General features: G+C 43.6%; 2 protein-coding genes and 1 long non-coding RNA gene across 3 annotated transcripts in view; all 3 read right to left on the bottom strand.

Moving 5' to 3' along the window:
* Positions 1–16,949, bottom strand: part of LOC141083011 (uncharacterized) — a 46,804-nt gene that overhangs the window by 23,557 nt on the left and 6,298 nt on the right. The window lies entirely within an intron of this gene.
* The window catches only part of LOC141083098 (uncharacterized), a 28,815-nt gene that overhangs the window by 11,378 nt on the left and 488 nt on the right, over positions 1–16,949 (bottom strand). Inside the window, exon 2 of the mRNA XM_073567285.1 lies at positions 14,091–16,211. Within this exon, the coding sequence (XP_073423386.1) occupies positions 14,091–16,211 (2,121 nt within the window). The remainder of the gene's footprint in view (positions 1–14,090; positions 16,212–16,949) is intronic.
* LOC141083010 (uncharacterized) lies at positions 8,359–12,737 on the bottom strand. Its single transcript, XM_073567148.1, has 2 exons — positions 9,509–12,737; positions 8,359–8,758 (listed from the first exon to the last, which is right to left on the bottom strand). The coding sequence occupies exons 1-2, from the start codon at positions 12,644–12,646 to the stop codon at positions 8,465–8,467; spliced, it is 3,432 nt and encodes a 1,143-aa protein (XP_073423249.1). The 5' UTR covers positions 12,647–12,737; the 3' UTR covers positions 8,359–8,464.

Here is a 16,949-nt window from a genome sequence, read left to right on the forward strand (position 1 = left end):
TGCCTGACACTGGCCACTAAATGTGAGTTTGTCGTCCACCCATACACCCAGGTCCTTTTCAGTGACAGTTTTGCCCAGTGTTTTACAATTAAGCACATAATTATACATCTTGTTCGTTCTACCCAAGTGCATGACCTTACATTTATCCCCATTAAAGCTCATTTGCCATTTATCAGCCCAAGCTTCTAGTTTACATAAATCCTCCTGTAATATAAAATTGTCCTCCTTTGTATTGATTACCCTGCAGAGTTTAGTGTCATCTGCAAATATTGAAATTCTACTCTCTATGCCCCCTACAAGGTCATTAATAAATATGTTAAAAAGAAGCGGGCCCAAAACTGACCCCTGGGGTACCCCACTGCTAACCGAGTGTGCTCCATTAATAACCACCCTTTGTTTTCTATCCCTGAGCCAGCTCTTAACCTACCTACACATATTTTCCCCTATCCCCATTGTTCTCATTTTATGTATCAACCTTTTGTGTGGCACCGTATCAAAAGCTTTTGAAAAGTCCTTGTACACCACGTCCACTGCATTCCCTTTGTCCAGTCCGGAACTTACCTCTTCATAAAAGCTTATCAGATTAGTCTGACAGGAACGGTCCCTTGTAAACCCATGTTGATTTTGGGTCATGAGGTTATTCTTCTCCAGATACTCCAGTATAGTATCTCTTAGAAAACCCTCCAGGATTTTACCCACAGTTGAGGTTCAATTTACTGGCCTACAATTTCCGAGTTCAGTTTTTGTCCCCTTTTTAAATATTGACACCACATTTGCTTTACGCCAGTCCTGTGGTACAGACCCTGTTATTATGGAATCTTTAAAGATTAAAAATAATGGTCTATCTATGACTGTGCTTAATTCCTGCAGTACTCCGGGGTGTATCCCATCCGGGCCCGGGGATTTGTCAATTTTAGTGATTTTTAGATGCCTCCGTACTTCCTGCTGGGTTAAGCAGGTGACATTTAATGGAGAATTTTTGTTATCACTGATCATGTTATCCGTCATGGGATTTTCTTGTGTAAATACTGTTGAAAAAAGTCATTTAGCGTATTGGCTTTTTCCTCATCCTCCTCCACCATTTCACCAAGACTATTTTTAAGGGGACCAAAACTATCATTTTTTAGTTTCTTACTTTTTATGTAGTTAAAGAATATTTTGGGATTATTTTTACTTTCTCTGGCAATGAGTCTCTCTGTCTCAATCTTTGCTGTCTTGATTTGCTTTTTACAGAATTTATTTAATTTTCTTTATTTATTTAATGCCTCATCACTACCTACTTGCCATAATTCGCTAAATGCTTTATTTTTATCTCTTATTGCACCCCTTACAGCTCTATTTAGCCATAGTGGTTTCCTCCTATTTCTCGCATGTTTATTCCCATACGGTATATATTGTGCACAGGTCCTATTCAGGATGCTAATAAACGTCTCCCATTTTCTTTGTGTATTTTTATGTCTCAGGATATCGTCCCAGTTAATTGCACCAAGATCATCTCTTATCCGTTGGAAATTTGCTTTCCTGAAGTTTAGTGTCCTTGTAACCACTCTACTGCACATCTTATTAAAGGATACATGAAAACTTATTAATTTGTGATCACTATTACCCAAGTGACCCCCAACCCTTACATTTGATATGCGGTCTGGCCTGTTGGTTTTTAATAGGTCTAGCAGTGCCCCTCTAGCAGTGGCTATATCTACCTGTGTGTATGTGGCTGTGTATACCTGTGTGTATGTAGATGTACATGTGTGTACGTGACTGTATATACCTGTGTGTATATGGCTGTATGTACTTGTGTGTATGTGGCTGTATATACTTGTGTGTATGTGGCTGTATGTACTTGTGTGTATGTGGCTGTATCTACCTGTGTGTATGTGGCTGTATGTACTTGTGTGTATGTGGCTGTATGTACCGGTGTTTATGTGGCTGTATGTACCTGTGTGTATGTGGCGGTATGTACCGGTGTGTATGAGACTGTATGTACCTGTGTGTATGTAGCTGTATGTACCTGTGTGTATGTGGCTGTATCTACCTGTGTGTATGTGGCTGTATGTACTTGTGAGTATGTGGCTGTATGTACTTGTGTGTATGTGGCTGTATGTACTTGTGTGTATATGGCTGTATGTACTTGTGTGTATGTGGCTGTATGTACCGGTGTGTATGTGGCTGTATGTACTTGTGTGTATGTGGCTGTATGTACTTGTGTGTATGTGGCTGTATCTACCTGTGTGTATGTGGCTGTATGTACTTGTGTGTATGTGGCTGTATGTACTTGTGTGTATGTGGCTGTATGTACTTGTGTGTATGTGGCTGTATCTACCTGTGTGTATGTGGCTGTATGTACCGGTGTGTATGTGACTGTATGGACCTGTGTGTATGTGGCTGTATGTACCTGTGTGTATGTGGCTGTATCTACCTGTGTGTATGTGGCTGTATCTACCTGTGTGTATGTGGCTGTATCTACCTGTGTGTATTTGGCTGTATGTACCGGTGTGTATGTGGCTGTATGTACTTGTGTGTATGTGGCTGTATCTACCTGTATGTATGTGGCTGTATGTACCGGTGTGTATGTGACTGTATGTACCTGTGTGTATGTGGCTGTATGTACTTGTGTGTATGTGGCTGTATCTACCTGTGTGTATGTGGCTGTATGTACCGGTGTGTATGTGGCTGTATGTACTTGTGTATATGTGACTGTATATACCTGTGTGTATGTGGCTGTATGTACTTGTGTGTATGTGGCTGTATGTACTTGTGTGTATGTGGCTGTATCTACCTGTGTGTATGTGGCAGTATCTACCTGTGTGTATGTGGCTTTATGTACTTGTGTGTATGTGGCTCTATGTACTTGTGTGTATGTGGCTGTATGTACTTGTGTGTATGTGGCTGTATCTACCTGTGTGTATGTGGCTGTATGTACTTATGTGTATGTGGCTGTATCTACCTGTGTGTATGTGGCAGTATCTACCTGTGTGTATGTGGCTGTATGTACTTCTGTGTATGTGGCTCTATGTACTTGTGTGTATGTGGCTGTATGTACTTGTGTGTATGTGGCTGTATCTACCTGTGTGTATGTGGCTGTATGTACTTATGTGTATGTGGCTGTATCTACCTGTGTGTTTGTGGCTGTATGTACCGGTGTGTATGTGACTGTATGTACCTGTGTGTATGTGGCTGTATGTACCTGTGTGTATGTGGCTGCATCTACCTGTGTGTATGTGGCTGTATGTACTTGTGTGTATGTGGCTGTATGCACTTGTGTGTATGTGGCTGTATGTACTTGTGTGTATGCGGCTGTATCTACCTGTGTGTATGCGGCTGTATGTACCGGTGTGTATGCGACTGTATGTACCTGTGTGTATGTGGCTGTATGTACTTGTGTGTATGTGGCTGTATGTACTTGTGTGTATGTGGCTGTATGTGCTTGTGTGTATGTGGCTGTATCTACCTGTGTGTATGTGGCTGTATGTACCGGTGTGTATGTGGCTGTATGTACTTGTGTGTATGTGGCTGTATATACTTGTGTGTATGTGGCTGTATCTACCTGTGTGTATGTGGCTGAAAGTACTTGTGTGTATGTGGCTGTATGTACTTGTGTGTATGTGGCTGTATGTACTTGTGTGTATGTGGCTGTATGTACTTGTGTGTATGTGGCTGTATCTACCTGTGTGTATGTGGCTGTATGTACCGGTGTGTATGTGGCTGTATGTACTTGTGTGTATGTGGCTGTATGTACTTGTGTATATGTGGCTGTATCTACCTGTGTGTATGTGGCTGTATGTACCGGTGTGTATGTGACTGTATGTACCTGTGTATGTGGCTGTATGTACCGGTGTGTATGTGACTGTATGTACCTGTGTGTATGTGGCTGTATGTACTTGTGTGTATGTGGCTGTATCTACCTGTGTGTATGTGGCTGTATGTACCTGTGTGTATGTGGCTGTATCTACCTGTGTGTATGTGGCTGTATGTACTTGTGTGTATGTGGCTGTATGCACTTGTGTGTATGTGGCTGTATGCACTTGTGTGTATGTGGCTGTATGTACTTGTGTGTATGTGGCTGTATCTACCTGTGTGTATGTGGCTGTATGTACCGGTGTGTATGTGACTGTATGTACTTGTGTGTATGTGGCTGTATGTACTTGTGTGTATGTGGCTGTATCTACCTGTGTGTATGTGGCTGTATGTACTTGTGTGTATGTGGCTGTATGCACTTGTGTGTATGTGGCTGTATGCACTTGTGTCTATGTGGCTGTATGTACTTGTGTGTATGTGACTGTATGTAACTGTGTGTATGTGGATGTATGTACTTGTGTGTATGTGGCTGTATGTACTTGTGTGTATGTGGCTGTATGTACTTGTGTGTATGTGGCTGTATCTACCTGTGTGTATGTGGCTGTATGCACCTGTGTGTATGTGGCTGTATATACCTGTGTGTATGTGGCTGTATGCACCTGTGTGTATGTGGCTGCATGTACCTGTGTGTATGTGGCTGTATATACCTGTGTGTATGTGGCTGTATGTACCTGTGTGTATGTGGCGGTATGCACCTGTGTGTATGTGTCTGTCTGTACCTGTGTGTATGTGGCTGTATCTACCTGTGTGTATGTGGCTGTATGTACCGGTGTGTATGTGACTGTATGTACCTGTGTGTATGTGGCTGTATGTACCTGTGTGTATGTGGCTGTATCTACCTGTGTGTATGTGGCTGTATATACCTGTATGTGGCTGTATGCACCTGTGTGTGTGTGGCTGTATGTACCTGTGTGTATGTGGCTGTATGTACCTGTGTGTATGTGGCTGTATATACCTGTGTGTATGTGGCTGTATGTACCCGTGTGTATGTGGCTGTATGCACCTGTGTGTATGTGGCTGGATGTACTTGTGTGTATGTGGCTGTTTATACCTGTGTGTATGTGGCTGTATGTACCTGTGTGTATGTGGCTGTATGTACTTGTGTGTATGTGGCTGTATATACCTGTGTGTATGTGGCTGTATGTACCTGTGTGTATGTGGCTGTATGTACCTGTGTGTATGTGGCTGTATGTACTTGTGTGTATGTGGCTGTATATGCCTGTGTGTATGTGGCTGTATGTACCTGTGTGTATGTGGCTGTATGTACCTGTGTGTATGAGGTAGTGTATACCTGTGTTTATGTGGCTGTATATATCCATGTGTATGTGGCTGTATGTACCTGTGTGTATGTGGCTGTATGTTCCTGTGTGTATGTGGCTGCATGTACCTGTGTGTATGTGGCTGCATGTACCTGTGTGTATGTGGCTGTATGTACTTGTGTGTATGTGGCTGTATATACCTGTGTGTATGTGGCTGTATGTACCTGTGTGTATGTGGCTGTATGTACCTGTGTGTATGTGGCTGTATGTACTTGTGTGTATGTGGCTGTATATGCCTGTGTGTATGTGGCTGTATGTACCTGTGTGTATGTGGCTGTATGTACTTGTGTGTATGTGGCTGTATATACCTGTGTGTATGTGGCTGTATGTACCGGTGTGTATGTGACTGTATGTACCTGTGTGTAAGTGTCTGTATGTACCTGTGTGTATTTAGCTGTATGTACCGGTGTGTATGTGACTGTATGTACCTGTGTGTAAGTGTCTGTATGTACCTGTGTGTATGTGGCTGTATCTACCTGTGTGTATGTGGCTGTATGCACCTGTGTGTATGTGGCTGTATGTACCTGTGTGTATGTGGCTGTATATACCTGTGTGTATGTGGCTGTATGTACCTATGTGTATGTGGCTGTATGTACCTGTGTGTATGTGGCTGTATATACCTGTGTGTATGTGGCTGTATGCACCTGTGTGTATGTGGCTGTATGTACCTGTGTGTATGTGGCTGTATATACCTGTGTGTATGTGGCTGTATGTACCCGTGTGTATGTGGCTGTATGTACCTGTGTGTATGTGGCTGTATGCACCTGTGTGTATGTGTCTGTATGTACCTGTGTGTATGTGGCTGTATCTACCTGTGTGTATGTGGCTGTATGTACTGGTGTGTATGTGACTGTATGTACCTGTGTGTATGTGGCTGTATGTACCTGTGTGTATGTGGCTGTATCTACCTGTGTGTATGTGGCTGTATATACCTGTATGTGGCTGTATGCACCTGTGTGTATGTGGCTGTATGTACCTGTGTGTATGTGGCTGTATGTACCTGTGTGTATGTGGCTGTATATAACTGTGTGTATGTGGCTGTATGTACCCGTGTGTATGTGGCTGTATGCACCTGTGTGTATGTGGCTGTATGTACTTGTGTGTATGTGGCTGTTTATACCTGTGTGTATGTGGCTGTATATACCTGTGTGTATGTGGCTGTATGTACCTGTGTGTATGTGGCTGTATGTACTTGTGTGTATGTGGCTGTATATGCCTGTGTGTATGTGGCTGTATGTACCTGTGTGTATGTGGCTGTATGTACTTGTGTGTATGTGGCTGTATATACCTGTGTGTATGTGGCTGTATGTACCGGTGTGTATGTGACTGTATGTACCTGTGTGTAAGTGTCTGTATGTACCTGTGTGTATATGGCTGTATGTACCGGTGTGTATGTGACTGTATGTACCTGTGTGTAAGTGTCTGTATGTACCTGTGTGTATGTGGCTGTATCTACCTGTGTGTATGTGGCTGTATGCACCTGTGTGTATGTGGCTGTATGTACCTATGTGTATGTGGCTGTATATACCTGTGTGTATGTGGCTGTATGTACCTGTGTGTATGTGGCTGTATGTACCTGTGTGTATGTGGCTGTATGTACTTGTGTGTATGTGGCTGTATGTACTTGTGTGTATGTGGCTGTATCTACCTGTGTGTATGTGGCTGTATGTACCGGTGTGTATGTGACTGTATGTACCTGTGTGTATGTGGCTGTATGTACTTGTGTGTATGTGGCTGTATGTACTTGTGTGTATGTGGCTGTATGTACTTGTGTGTATGTGGCTGTATCTACCTGTGTGTATGTGGCTGTATGTACCTGTGTGTATGTGGCTGTATGTACCTGTGTGTATGTGGCTGTATATACCTGTGTGTATGTGGCTGTATGCACCTGTGTGTATGTGGCTGTATGTACCTGTGTGTATGTGGCTGTATATACCTGTGTGTATGTGGCTGTATGTACCCGTGTGTATGTGGCTGTATGTACCTGTGTGTATGTGGCTGTATGCACCTGTGTGTATGTGTCTGTATGTACCTGTGTGTATGTGGCTGTATCTACCTGTGTGTATGTGGCTGTATGTACCGGTGTGTATGTGACTGTATGTACCTGTGTGTATGTGGCTGTATGTACCTGTGTGTATGTGGCTGTATCTACCTGTGTGTATGTGGCTGTATATACCTGTATGTGGCTGTATGCACCTGTGTGTATGTGGCTGTATGTACCTGTGTGTATGTGGCTGTATGTACCCGTGTGTATGTGGCTGTATGCACCTGTGTGTATGTGGCTGTATGTACTTGTGTGTATGTGGCTGTTTATACCTGTGTGTATGTGGCTGTATATACCTGTGTGTATGTGGCTGTATGTACCTGTGTGTATGTGGCTGTATGTACTTGTGTGTATGTGGCTGTATATGCCTGTGTGTATGTGGCTGTATGTACCTGTGTGTATGTGGCTGTATGTACTTGTGTGTATGTGGCTGTATATACCTGTGTGTATGTGGCTGTATGTACCGGTGTGTATGTGACTGTATGTACCTGTGAGTAAGTGTCTGTATGTACCTGTGTGTATATGGCTGTATGTACCGGTGTGTATGTGACTGTATGTACCTGTGTGTAAGTGTCTGTATCTACCTGTGTGTATGTGGCTGTATGCACCTGTGTGTATGTGGCTGTATGTACCTGTGTGTATGTGGCTGTATATACCTGTGTGTATGTGGCTGTATGTACCTGTGTGTATGTGGCTGTATGTACCTGTGTGTATGTGGCTGTATGTACTTGTGTGTATGTGGCTGTATGTACTTGTGTGTATGTGGCTGTATCTACCTGTGTGTATGTGGCTGTATGTACCGGTGTGTATGTGACTGTATGTACCTGTGTGTATGTGGCTGTATGTACTTGTGTGTATGTGGCTGTATGTACTTGTGTGTATGTGGCTGTATGTACTTGTGTGTATGTGGCTGTATCTACCTGTGTGTATGTGGCTGTATCTACCTGTGTGTATGTGGCTGTATGTACCGGTGTGTATGTGACTGTATGTACCTGTGTGTATGTGGCTGTATGTACCTGTGTGTATGTGGCTGTATCTACCTGTGTGTATGTGGCTGTATATACCTGTATGTGGCTGTATGCACCTGTGTGTATGTGGCTGTATGTACCTGTGTGTATGTGGCTGTATGTACCTGTGTGTATGTGGCTGTATATACCTGTGTGTATGTGGCTGTATGTACCCGTGTGTATGTGGCTGTATGCACCTGTGTGTATGTGGTTGTATGTACTTGTGTGTATGTGGCTGTTTATACCTGTGTGTATGTGGCTGTATGTACCTGTGTGTATGTGGCTGTATGTACTTGTGTGTATGTGGCTGTATATACCTGTGTGTATGTGGCTGTATGTACCTGTGTGTATGTGGCTGTATGTACTTGTGTGTATGTGGCTGTATATGCCTGTGTGTATGTGGTTGTATGTACCTGTGTGTATGTGGCTGTATGAACCTGTGTGTATGAGGTAGTGTATACCTGTGTGTATGTGGCTGTATATATCCATGTGTATGTGGCTGTATGTACCTGTGTGTATGTGGCTGTATGTTCCTGTGTGTATGTGGCTGCATGTACCTGTGTGTATGTGGCTGTATGTACCTGTGTGTATGTGGCTGTATATACCTGTGTGTATGTGGCTGTATGTACCCGTGTGTATGTGGCTGTATGCGGCTGTATGTACTTGTGTGTATGTGGCTGTTTATACCTGTGTGTATGTGGCTGTATGTACCTGTGTGTATGTGGCTGTATCTACCTGTGTGTATGTGGCTGTATGTACTTGTGTGTATGTGGCTGTATATACCTGTGTGTATGTGGCTGTATGTACCTGTGTGTATGTGGCTGTATATACCTGTGTGTATGTGGCTGTATGTACCCGTGTGTATGTGGCTGTATGTACCTGTGTGTATGTGGCTGTATGCACCTGTGTGTATGTGTCTGTATGTACCGGTGTGTATGTGACTGTATGTACCTGTGTGTATGTGGCTGTATGTACCTGTGTGTATGTGGCTGTATCTACCTGTGTGTATGTCGCTGTATATACCTGTATGTGGCTGTATGCACCTGTGTGTATGTGGCTGTATGTACCTGTGTGTATGTGGCTGTATGTACCTGTGTGTATGTGGCTGTATATACCTGTGTGTATGTGGATGTATGTACCCGTGTGTATGTGGCTGTATGCACCTGTGTGTATGTGGCTGTATGTACTTGTGTGTATGTGGCTGTATATACCTGTGTGTATGTGGCTGTATGTACCTGTGTGTATGTGGCTGTATGTACCTGTGTGTATGTGGCTGTATGTACCTGTGTGTATGTGGCTGCATGTACCTGTGTGTATGTGGCTGTATGTACTTGTGTGTATGTGGCTGTATATACCTGTGTGTATGTGGCTGTATGTACCTGTGTGTATGTGGCTGTATGTACCTGTGTGTATGTGGCTGTATGTACTTGTGTGTATGTGGCTGTATATGCCTGTGTGTATGTGGCTGTATGTACCTGTGTGTATGTGGCTGTATGTACCTGTGTGTATGAGGTAGTGTATACCTGTGTGTATGTGGCTGTATATATCCATGTGTATGTGGCTGTATGTACCTGTGTGTATGTGGCTGTATGTTCCTGTGTGTATGTGGCTGCATGTACCTGTGTGTATGTGGCTGTATATACCTGTGTGTATGTGGCTGTATGCACCTGTGTGTATGTGGCTGTATGTACCTGTGTGTATGTGGCTGTATATACCTGTGTGTATGTGGCTGTATGTACCCGTGTGTATGTGGCTGTATGTACCTGTGTGTATGTGGCTGTATGCACCTGTGTGTATGTGTCTGTATGTACCTGTGTGTATGTGGCTGTATCTACCTGTGTGTATGTGGCTGTATGTACCGGTGTGTATGTGACTGTATGTACCTGTGTGTATGTGGCTGTATGTACCTGTGTGTATGTGGCTGTATCTACCTGTGTGTATGTGGCTGTATATACCTGTATGTGGCTGTATGCACCTGTGTGTATGTGGCTGTATGTACCTGTGTGTATGTGGCTGTATGTACCTGTGTGTATGTGGCTGTATATACCTGTGTGTATGTGGCTGTATGTCCCCGTGTGTATGTGGCTGTATGCACCTGTGTGTATGTGGCTGTATGTACTTGTGTGTATGTGGCTGTTTATACCTGTGTGTATGTGGCTGTATATACCTGTGTGTATGTGGCTGTATGTACCTGTGTGTATGTGGCTGTATGTACTTGTGTGTATGTGACTGTATATGCCTGTGTGTATGTGGCTGTATGTACCTGTGTGTATGTGGCTGTATGTACTTGCGTGTATGTGGCTGTATATACCTGTGTGTATGTGGCTGTATGTACCGGTGTGTATGTGACTGTATGTACCTGTGTGTAAGTGTCTGTATGTACCTGTGTGTATATGGCTGTATGTACCGGTGTGTATGTGACTGTATGTACCTGTGTGTAAGTGTCTGTATGTACCTGTGTGTATGTGGCTGTATCTACCTGTGTGTATGTGGCTGTATGTACCTGTGTGTATGTGGCTGTATATACCTGTGTGTATGTGGCTGTATGTACCTGTGTGTATGTGGCTGTATGTACCTGTGTGTATGTGGCTGTATGTACTTGTGTGTATGTGGCTGTATGTACTTGTGTGTATGTGGCTGTATCTACCTGTGTGTATGTGGCTGTATGTACCGGTGTGTATGTGACTGTATGTACCTGTGTGTATGTGGCTGTATGTACTTGTGTGTATGTGGCTGTATGTACTTGTGTGTATGTGGCTGTATGTACTTGTGTGTATGTGGCTGTATCTACCTGTGTGTATGTGGCTGTATGTACCTGTGTGTATGTGGCTGTATGTACCTGTGTGTATGTGGCTGTATATACCTGTGTGTATGTGGCTGTATGCACCTGTGTGTATGTGGCTGTATGTACCTGTGTGTATGTGGCTGTATATACCTGTGTGTATGTGGCTGTATGTACCCGTGTGTATGTGGCTGTATGTACCTGTGTGTATGTGGCTGTATGCACCTGTATGTATGTGTCTGTATGTACCTGTGTGTATGTGGATGTATCTACCTGTGTGTATGTGGCTGTATGTACCGGTGTGTATGTGACTGTATGTACCTGTGTGTATGTGGCTGTATGTACCTGTGTGTATGTGGCTGTATCTACCTGTGTGTATGTGGCTGTATATACCTGTATGTGGCTGTATGCACCTGTGTGTATGTGGCTGTAAGTACCTGTGTGTATGTGGCTGTATATACCTGTGTGTATGTGGCTGTATGTACCCGTGTGTATGTGGCTGTATGCACCTGTGTGTATGTGGCTGTATGTACTTGTGTGTATGTGGCTGTTTATACCTGTGTGTATGTGGCTGTATGTACCTGTGTGTATGTGGCTGTATGTACTTGTGTGTATGTGGCTGTATATACCTGTGTGTATGTGGCTGTATGTACCTGTGTGTATGTGGCTGTATGTACTTGTGTGTATGTGGCTGTATATGCCTGTGTGTATGTGGCTGTATGTACCTGTGTGTATGTGGCTGTATGTACCTGTGTGTATGAGGTAGTGTATACCTGTGTGTATGTGGCTGTATATATCCATGTGTATGTGGCTGTATGTACCTGTGTGTATGTGGCTGTATGTTCCTGTGTGTATGTGGCTGCATGTACCTGTGTGTATGTGGCTGTATGTACCTGTGTGTATGTGGCTGTATATACCTGTGTGTATGTGGCTGTATGTACCCGTGTGTATGTGGCTGTATGCGGCTGTATGTACTTGTGTGTATGTGGCTGTTTATACCTGTGTGTATGTGGCTGTATGTACCTGTGTGTATGTGGCTGTATGTACTTGTGTGTATGTGGCTGTATATACCTGTGTGTATGTGGCTGTATGTACCTGTGTGTATGTGGCTGTATATATCTGTGTGTATGTGGCTGTATGTACCCGTGTGTATGTGGCTGTATGTACCTGTGTGTATGTGGCTGTATGCACCTGTGTGTATGTGTCTGTATGTACCTGTGTGTATGTGGCTGTATCTACCTGTGTGTATGTGGCTGTATGTACCGGTTTGTATGTGACTGTATGTACCTGTGTGTATGTGGCTGTATGTACCTGTGTGTATGTGGCTGTATCTACCTGTGTGTATGTCGCTGTATATACCTGTATGTGGCTGTATGCACCTGTGTGTATGTGGCTGTATGTAACTGTGTGTATGTGGCTGTATGTACCTGTGTGTATGTGGCTGTATATACCTGTGTGTATGTGGATGTATGTACCCGTGTGTATGTGGCTGTATGCACCTGTGTGTATGTGGCTGTATGTACTTGTGTGTATGTGGCTGTATATACCTGTGTGTATGTGGCTGTATGTACCTGTGTGTATGTGGCTGTATGTACCTGTGTGTATGTGGCTGTATGTACCTGTGTGTATGTGGCTGCATGTACCTGTGTGTATGTGGCTGTATGTACTTGTGTGTATGTGGCTGTATATACCTGTGTGTATGTGGCTGTATGTACCTGTGTGTATGTGGCTGTATGTACCTGTGTGTATGTGGCTGTATGTACTTGTGTGTATGTGGCTGTATATGCCTGTGTGTATGTGGCTGTATGTACCTGTGTGTATGTGGCTGTATGTACCTGTGTGTATGAGGTAGTGTATACCTGTGTGTATGTGGCTGTATATATCCATGTGTATGTGGCTGTATGTACCTGTGTGTATGTGGCTGTATGTTCCTGTGTGTATGTGGCTGCATGTACCTGTGTGTATGTGGCTGTATGTACTTGTGTGTATGTGGCTGTATATACCTGTGTGTATGTGGCTGTATATACCTGTGTGTATGTGGCTGTATGTACCTTTGTGTATGTGGCTGTATGTACTTGTGTGTATGTGGCTGTATGTACCTGTGTGTATGTGGCTGTATATACCTGTGTGTATGTGGCTGTATGTACCTGTGTGTATGTGGCTGTATGTTCCTGTGTGTATGTGGCTGCATGTACCTGTGTGTATGTGGCTGTATGTACTTGTGTGTATGTGGCTGTATATACCTGTGTGTATGTGGCTGTATATACCTGTGTGTATGTGGCTGTATGTACCTTTGTGTATGTGGCTGTATGTACTTGTGTGTATGTGGCTGTATATGCCTGTGTGTATGTGGCTGTATGTACCTGTGTGTATGTGGCTGTATGTACCTGTGTGTATGTGGCTGTATGTACCTGTGTGTATGTGGCTGCATGTACCTGTGTGTATGTGGCTGTATGTACTTGTGTGTATGTGGCTGTATATGCCTGTGTGTATGTGGCTGTATGTACCTGTGTGTATGTGGCTGTATGTACCTGTGTGTATGAGGTAGTGTATACCTGTGTGTATGTGGCTGTATATATCCATGTGTATGTGGCTGTATGTACCTGTGTGTATGTGGCTGTATGTTCCTGTGTGTATGTGGCTGCATGTACCTGTGTGTATGTGGCTGTATGTACTTGTGTGTATGTGGCTGTATATACCTGTGTGTATGTGGCTGTATGTACCTGTGTGTATGTGGCTGTATGTACCTGTGTGTATGTTGCTGTATGTACTTGTGTGTATGTGGCTGTATATGCCTGTGTGTATGTGGCTGTATGTACCTGTGTGTATGTGGCTGTATGTACTTGTGTGTATGTGGCTGTATATACCTGTGTGTATGTGGCTGTATGTACCGGTGTGTATGTGACTGTATGTACCTGTGTGTAAGTGTCTCTATGTACCTGTGTGTATATGGCTGTATGTACCGGTGTGTATGTGACTGTATGTACCTGTGTGTAAGTGTCTGTATGTACCTGTGTGTATGTGGCTGTATGTACCTGTGTGTATGTGGCTGTATGTACCTGTGTGTATGTGGCTGTATGTACCTGTGTGTATGTGGCTGTGTGTACCTGTGTGTATATGGCTGTATGTACCCGTGTGTATGTGGCTGTATGCACCTGTGTGTATGTGGCTGTATGTACTTGTGTGTATGTGGCTGTATGTACCTGTGTGTATGTGGCTGTATGTACCTGTGTGTATGTGGCTGTATGTACCTGTGTGTATGTGGCTGTGTGTACCTGTGTGTATATGGCTGTATGTACCCGTGTGTATGTGGCTGTATGCACCTGTGTGTATGTGGCTGTATGTACTTGTGTGTATGTGGCTGTATATACCTGTGTGTATGTGGCTGTATGTACCTGTGTGTATGTGGCTGTATGTACCTGTGTGTATGTGGCTGTATGTACCTGTGTGTATGTGGCTGCATGTACCTGTGTGTATGTGGCTGTATGTACTTGTGTGTATGTGGCTGTATATACCTGTGTGTATGTGGCTGTATGTACCTGTGTGTATGTGGCTGTATGTACCTGTGTGTATGTGGCTGTATGTACTTGTGTGTATGTGGCTGTATATGCCTGTGTGTATGTGGCTGTATGTACCTGTGTGTATGTGGCTGTATGTACCTGTGTGTATGAGGTAGTGTATACCTGTGTGTATGTGGCTGTATATATCCATGTGTATGTGGCTGTATGTACCTGTGTGTATGTGGCTGTATGTTCCTGTGTGTATGTGGCTGCATGTACCTGTGTGTATGTGGCTGTATGTACTTGTGTGTATGTGGCTGTATATACCTGTGTGTATGTGGCTGTATATACCTGTGTGTATGTGGCTGTATGTACCTTTGTGTATGTGGCTGTATGTACTTGTGTGTATGTGGCTGTATGTACCTGTGTGTATGTGGCTGTATATACCTGTGTGTATGTGGCTGTATGTACCTGTGTGTATGTGGCTGTATGTTCCTGTGTGTATGTGGCTGCATGTACCTGTGTGTATGTGGCTGTATGTACTTGTGTGTATGTGGCTGTATATACCTGTGTGTATGTGGCTGTATCTACCTGTGTGTATGTGGCTGTATGTACCTTTGTGTATGTGGCTGTATGTACTTGTGTGTATGTGGCTGTATATGCCTGTGTGTATGTGGCTGTATGTACCTGTGTGTATGTGGCTGTATGTACCTGTGTGTATGTGGCTGTATGTACCTGTGTGTATGTGGCTGCATGTACCTGTGTGTATGTGGCTGTATGTACTTGTGTGTATGTGGCTGTATATACCTGTGTGTATGTGGCTGTATGTACCTGTGTGTATGTGGCTGTATGTTCCTGTGTGTATGTGGCTGTATGTACTTGTGTGTATGTGGCTGTATATGCCTGTGTGTATGTGGCTGTATGTACCTGTGTGTATGTGGCTGTATGTACCTGTGTGTATGAGGTAGTGTATACCTGTGTGTATGTGGCTGTATATATCCATGTGTATGTGGCTGTATGTACCTGTGTGTATGTGGCTGTATGTTCCTGTGTGTATGTGGCTGCATGTACCTGTGTGTATGTGGCTGTATGTACTTGTGTGTATGTGGCTGTATATACCTGTGTGTATGTGGCTGTATGTACCTGTGTGTATGTGGCTGTATGTACCTGTGTGTATGTTGCTGTATGTACTTGTGTGTATGTGGCTGTATATGCCTGTGTGTATGTGGCTGTATGTACCTGTGTGTATGTGGCTGTATGTACTTGTGTGTATGTGGCTGTATATACCTGTGTGTATGTGGCTGTATGTACCGGTGTGTATGTGACTGTATGTACCTGTGTGTAAGTGTCTGTATGTACCTGTGTGTATGTGGCTGTATCTACCTGTGTGTATGTGGCTGTATGTACCGGTGTGTATGTGGCTGTATGTACCTGTGTGTATGTGGCTGTATGTACCTGTGTGTATGTGGCTGTATGTACCTGTGTGTATGTGGCTGTGTGTACCTGTGTGTATATGGCTGTATGTACCGGTGTGTATGTGACTGTATGTACTTGTGTGTATGTGGCTGTATGTACTTGTGTATATGTGGCTGTATCTACCTGTGTGTATGTGACTGTATGTACCGGTGTGTATGTGGCTGTATGTACCTGTGTGTATGTGGCTGTGTGTATGTGGCTGTTTACACTGTATACACCCTGTTTATACTACACAAATAACATATAAATAACACATTGTAGAGCTCTTTCTCTCCTTTTAGAGCTGTATGTGCTCTTCTGCTATTATCCAGCACTGTCAGACACGGTGATGTTGGGCTCCATTGTGCACCGCCACATAGTGCCCTCCCCTGCTTTATAATACTGTTTATTAGCTGCTCTATGTAATTACAGTCTGGAAGCTCCACCTCCGGGATTCACTTTCTCTCCTTTGCTTGTAAGCAACCTTGTGTGAATATTTTCTTTTTACATCACAGTTTTGCCCTCTAAGGTTGTGAAGAGACAGATAGCTTGATAGATAGAAGATATGAGAAATAAATACTGTATGATAGATGGATAGATTGATATGAGACATAGGTGGAATGATGGATAGCTAGCTAGCTAGATAGATAGATAGATAGATAGATAGATAGATAGATAGATAGATAGATAGATAGATAGATAATAGAGAGACAATAGGTAATAGATATAGTTAATAGATGGATGGATAGATACATAGCTAGTAGCTATAGATGAAAAATAACAGATAGGTAAGACATAGCTAGATAATAGATGATAGGTAATAGCTAGATAACAGATAGTTAGATGATAGATAATAGATAGATATGTAACAGGTGCTCATCTTTGAGGCCCCGGCACGCTACATGTAGTTTGGGGTCCTGGCTGGTGTGTGATATTTATTTATGGTTTGCTAGGCCCTTTCAGACCATATGATGCTGGTAACTTTGA

The sequence above is a fragment of the Dendrobates tinctorius genome, unplaced genomic scaffold (genome assembly GCF_039654945.1).
Source record: "Dendrobates tinctorius isolate UK_male_01 unplaced genomic scaffold, ASM3965494v1 ptg000019l, whole genome shotgun sequence".
In the NCBI taxonomy this organism is placed as follows: Eukaryota; Metazoa; Chordata; class Amphibia; order Anura; family Dendrobatidae; genus Dendrobates; species Dendrobates tinctorius.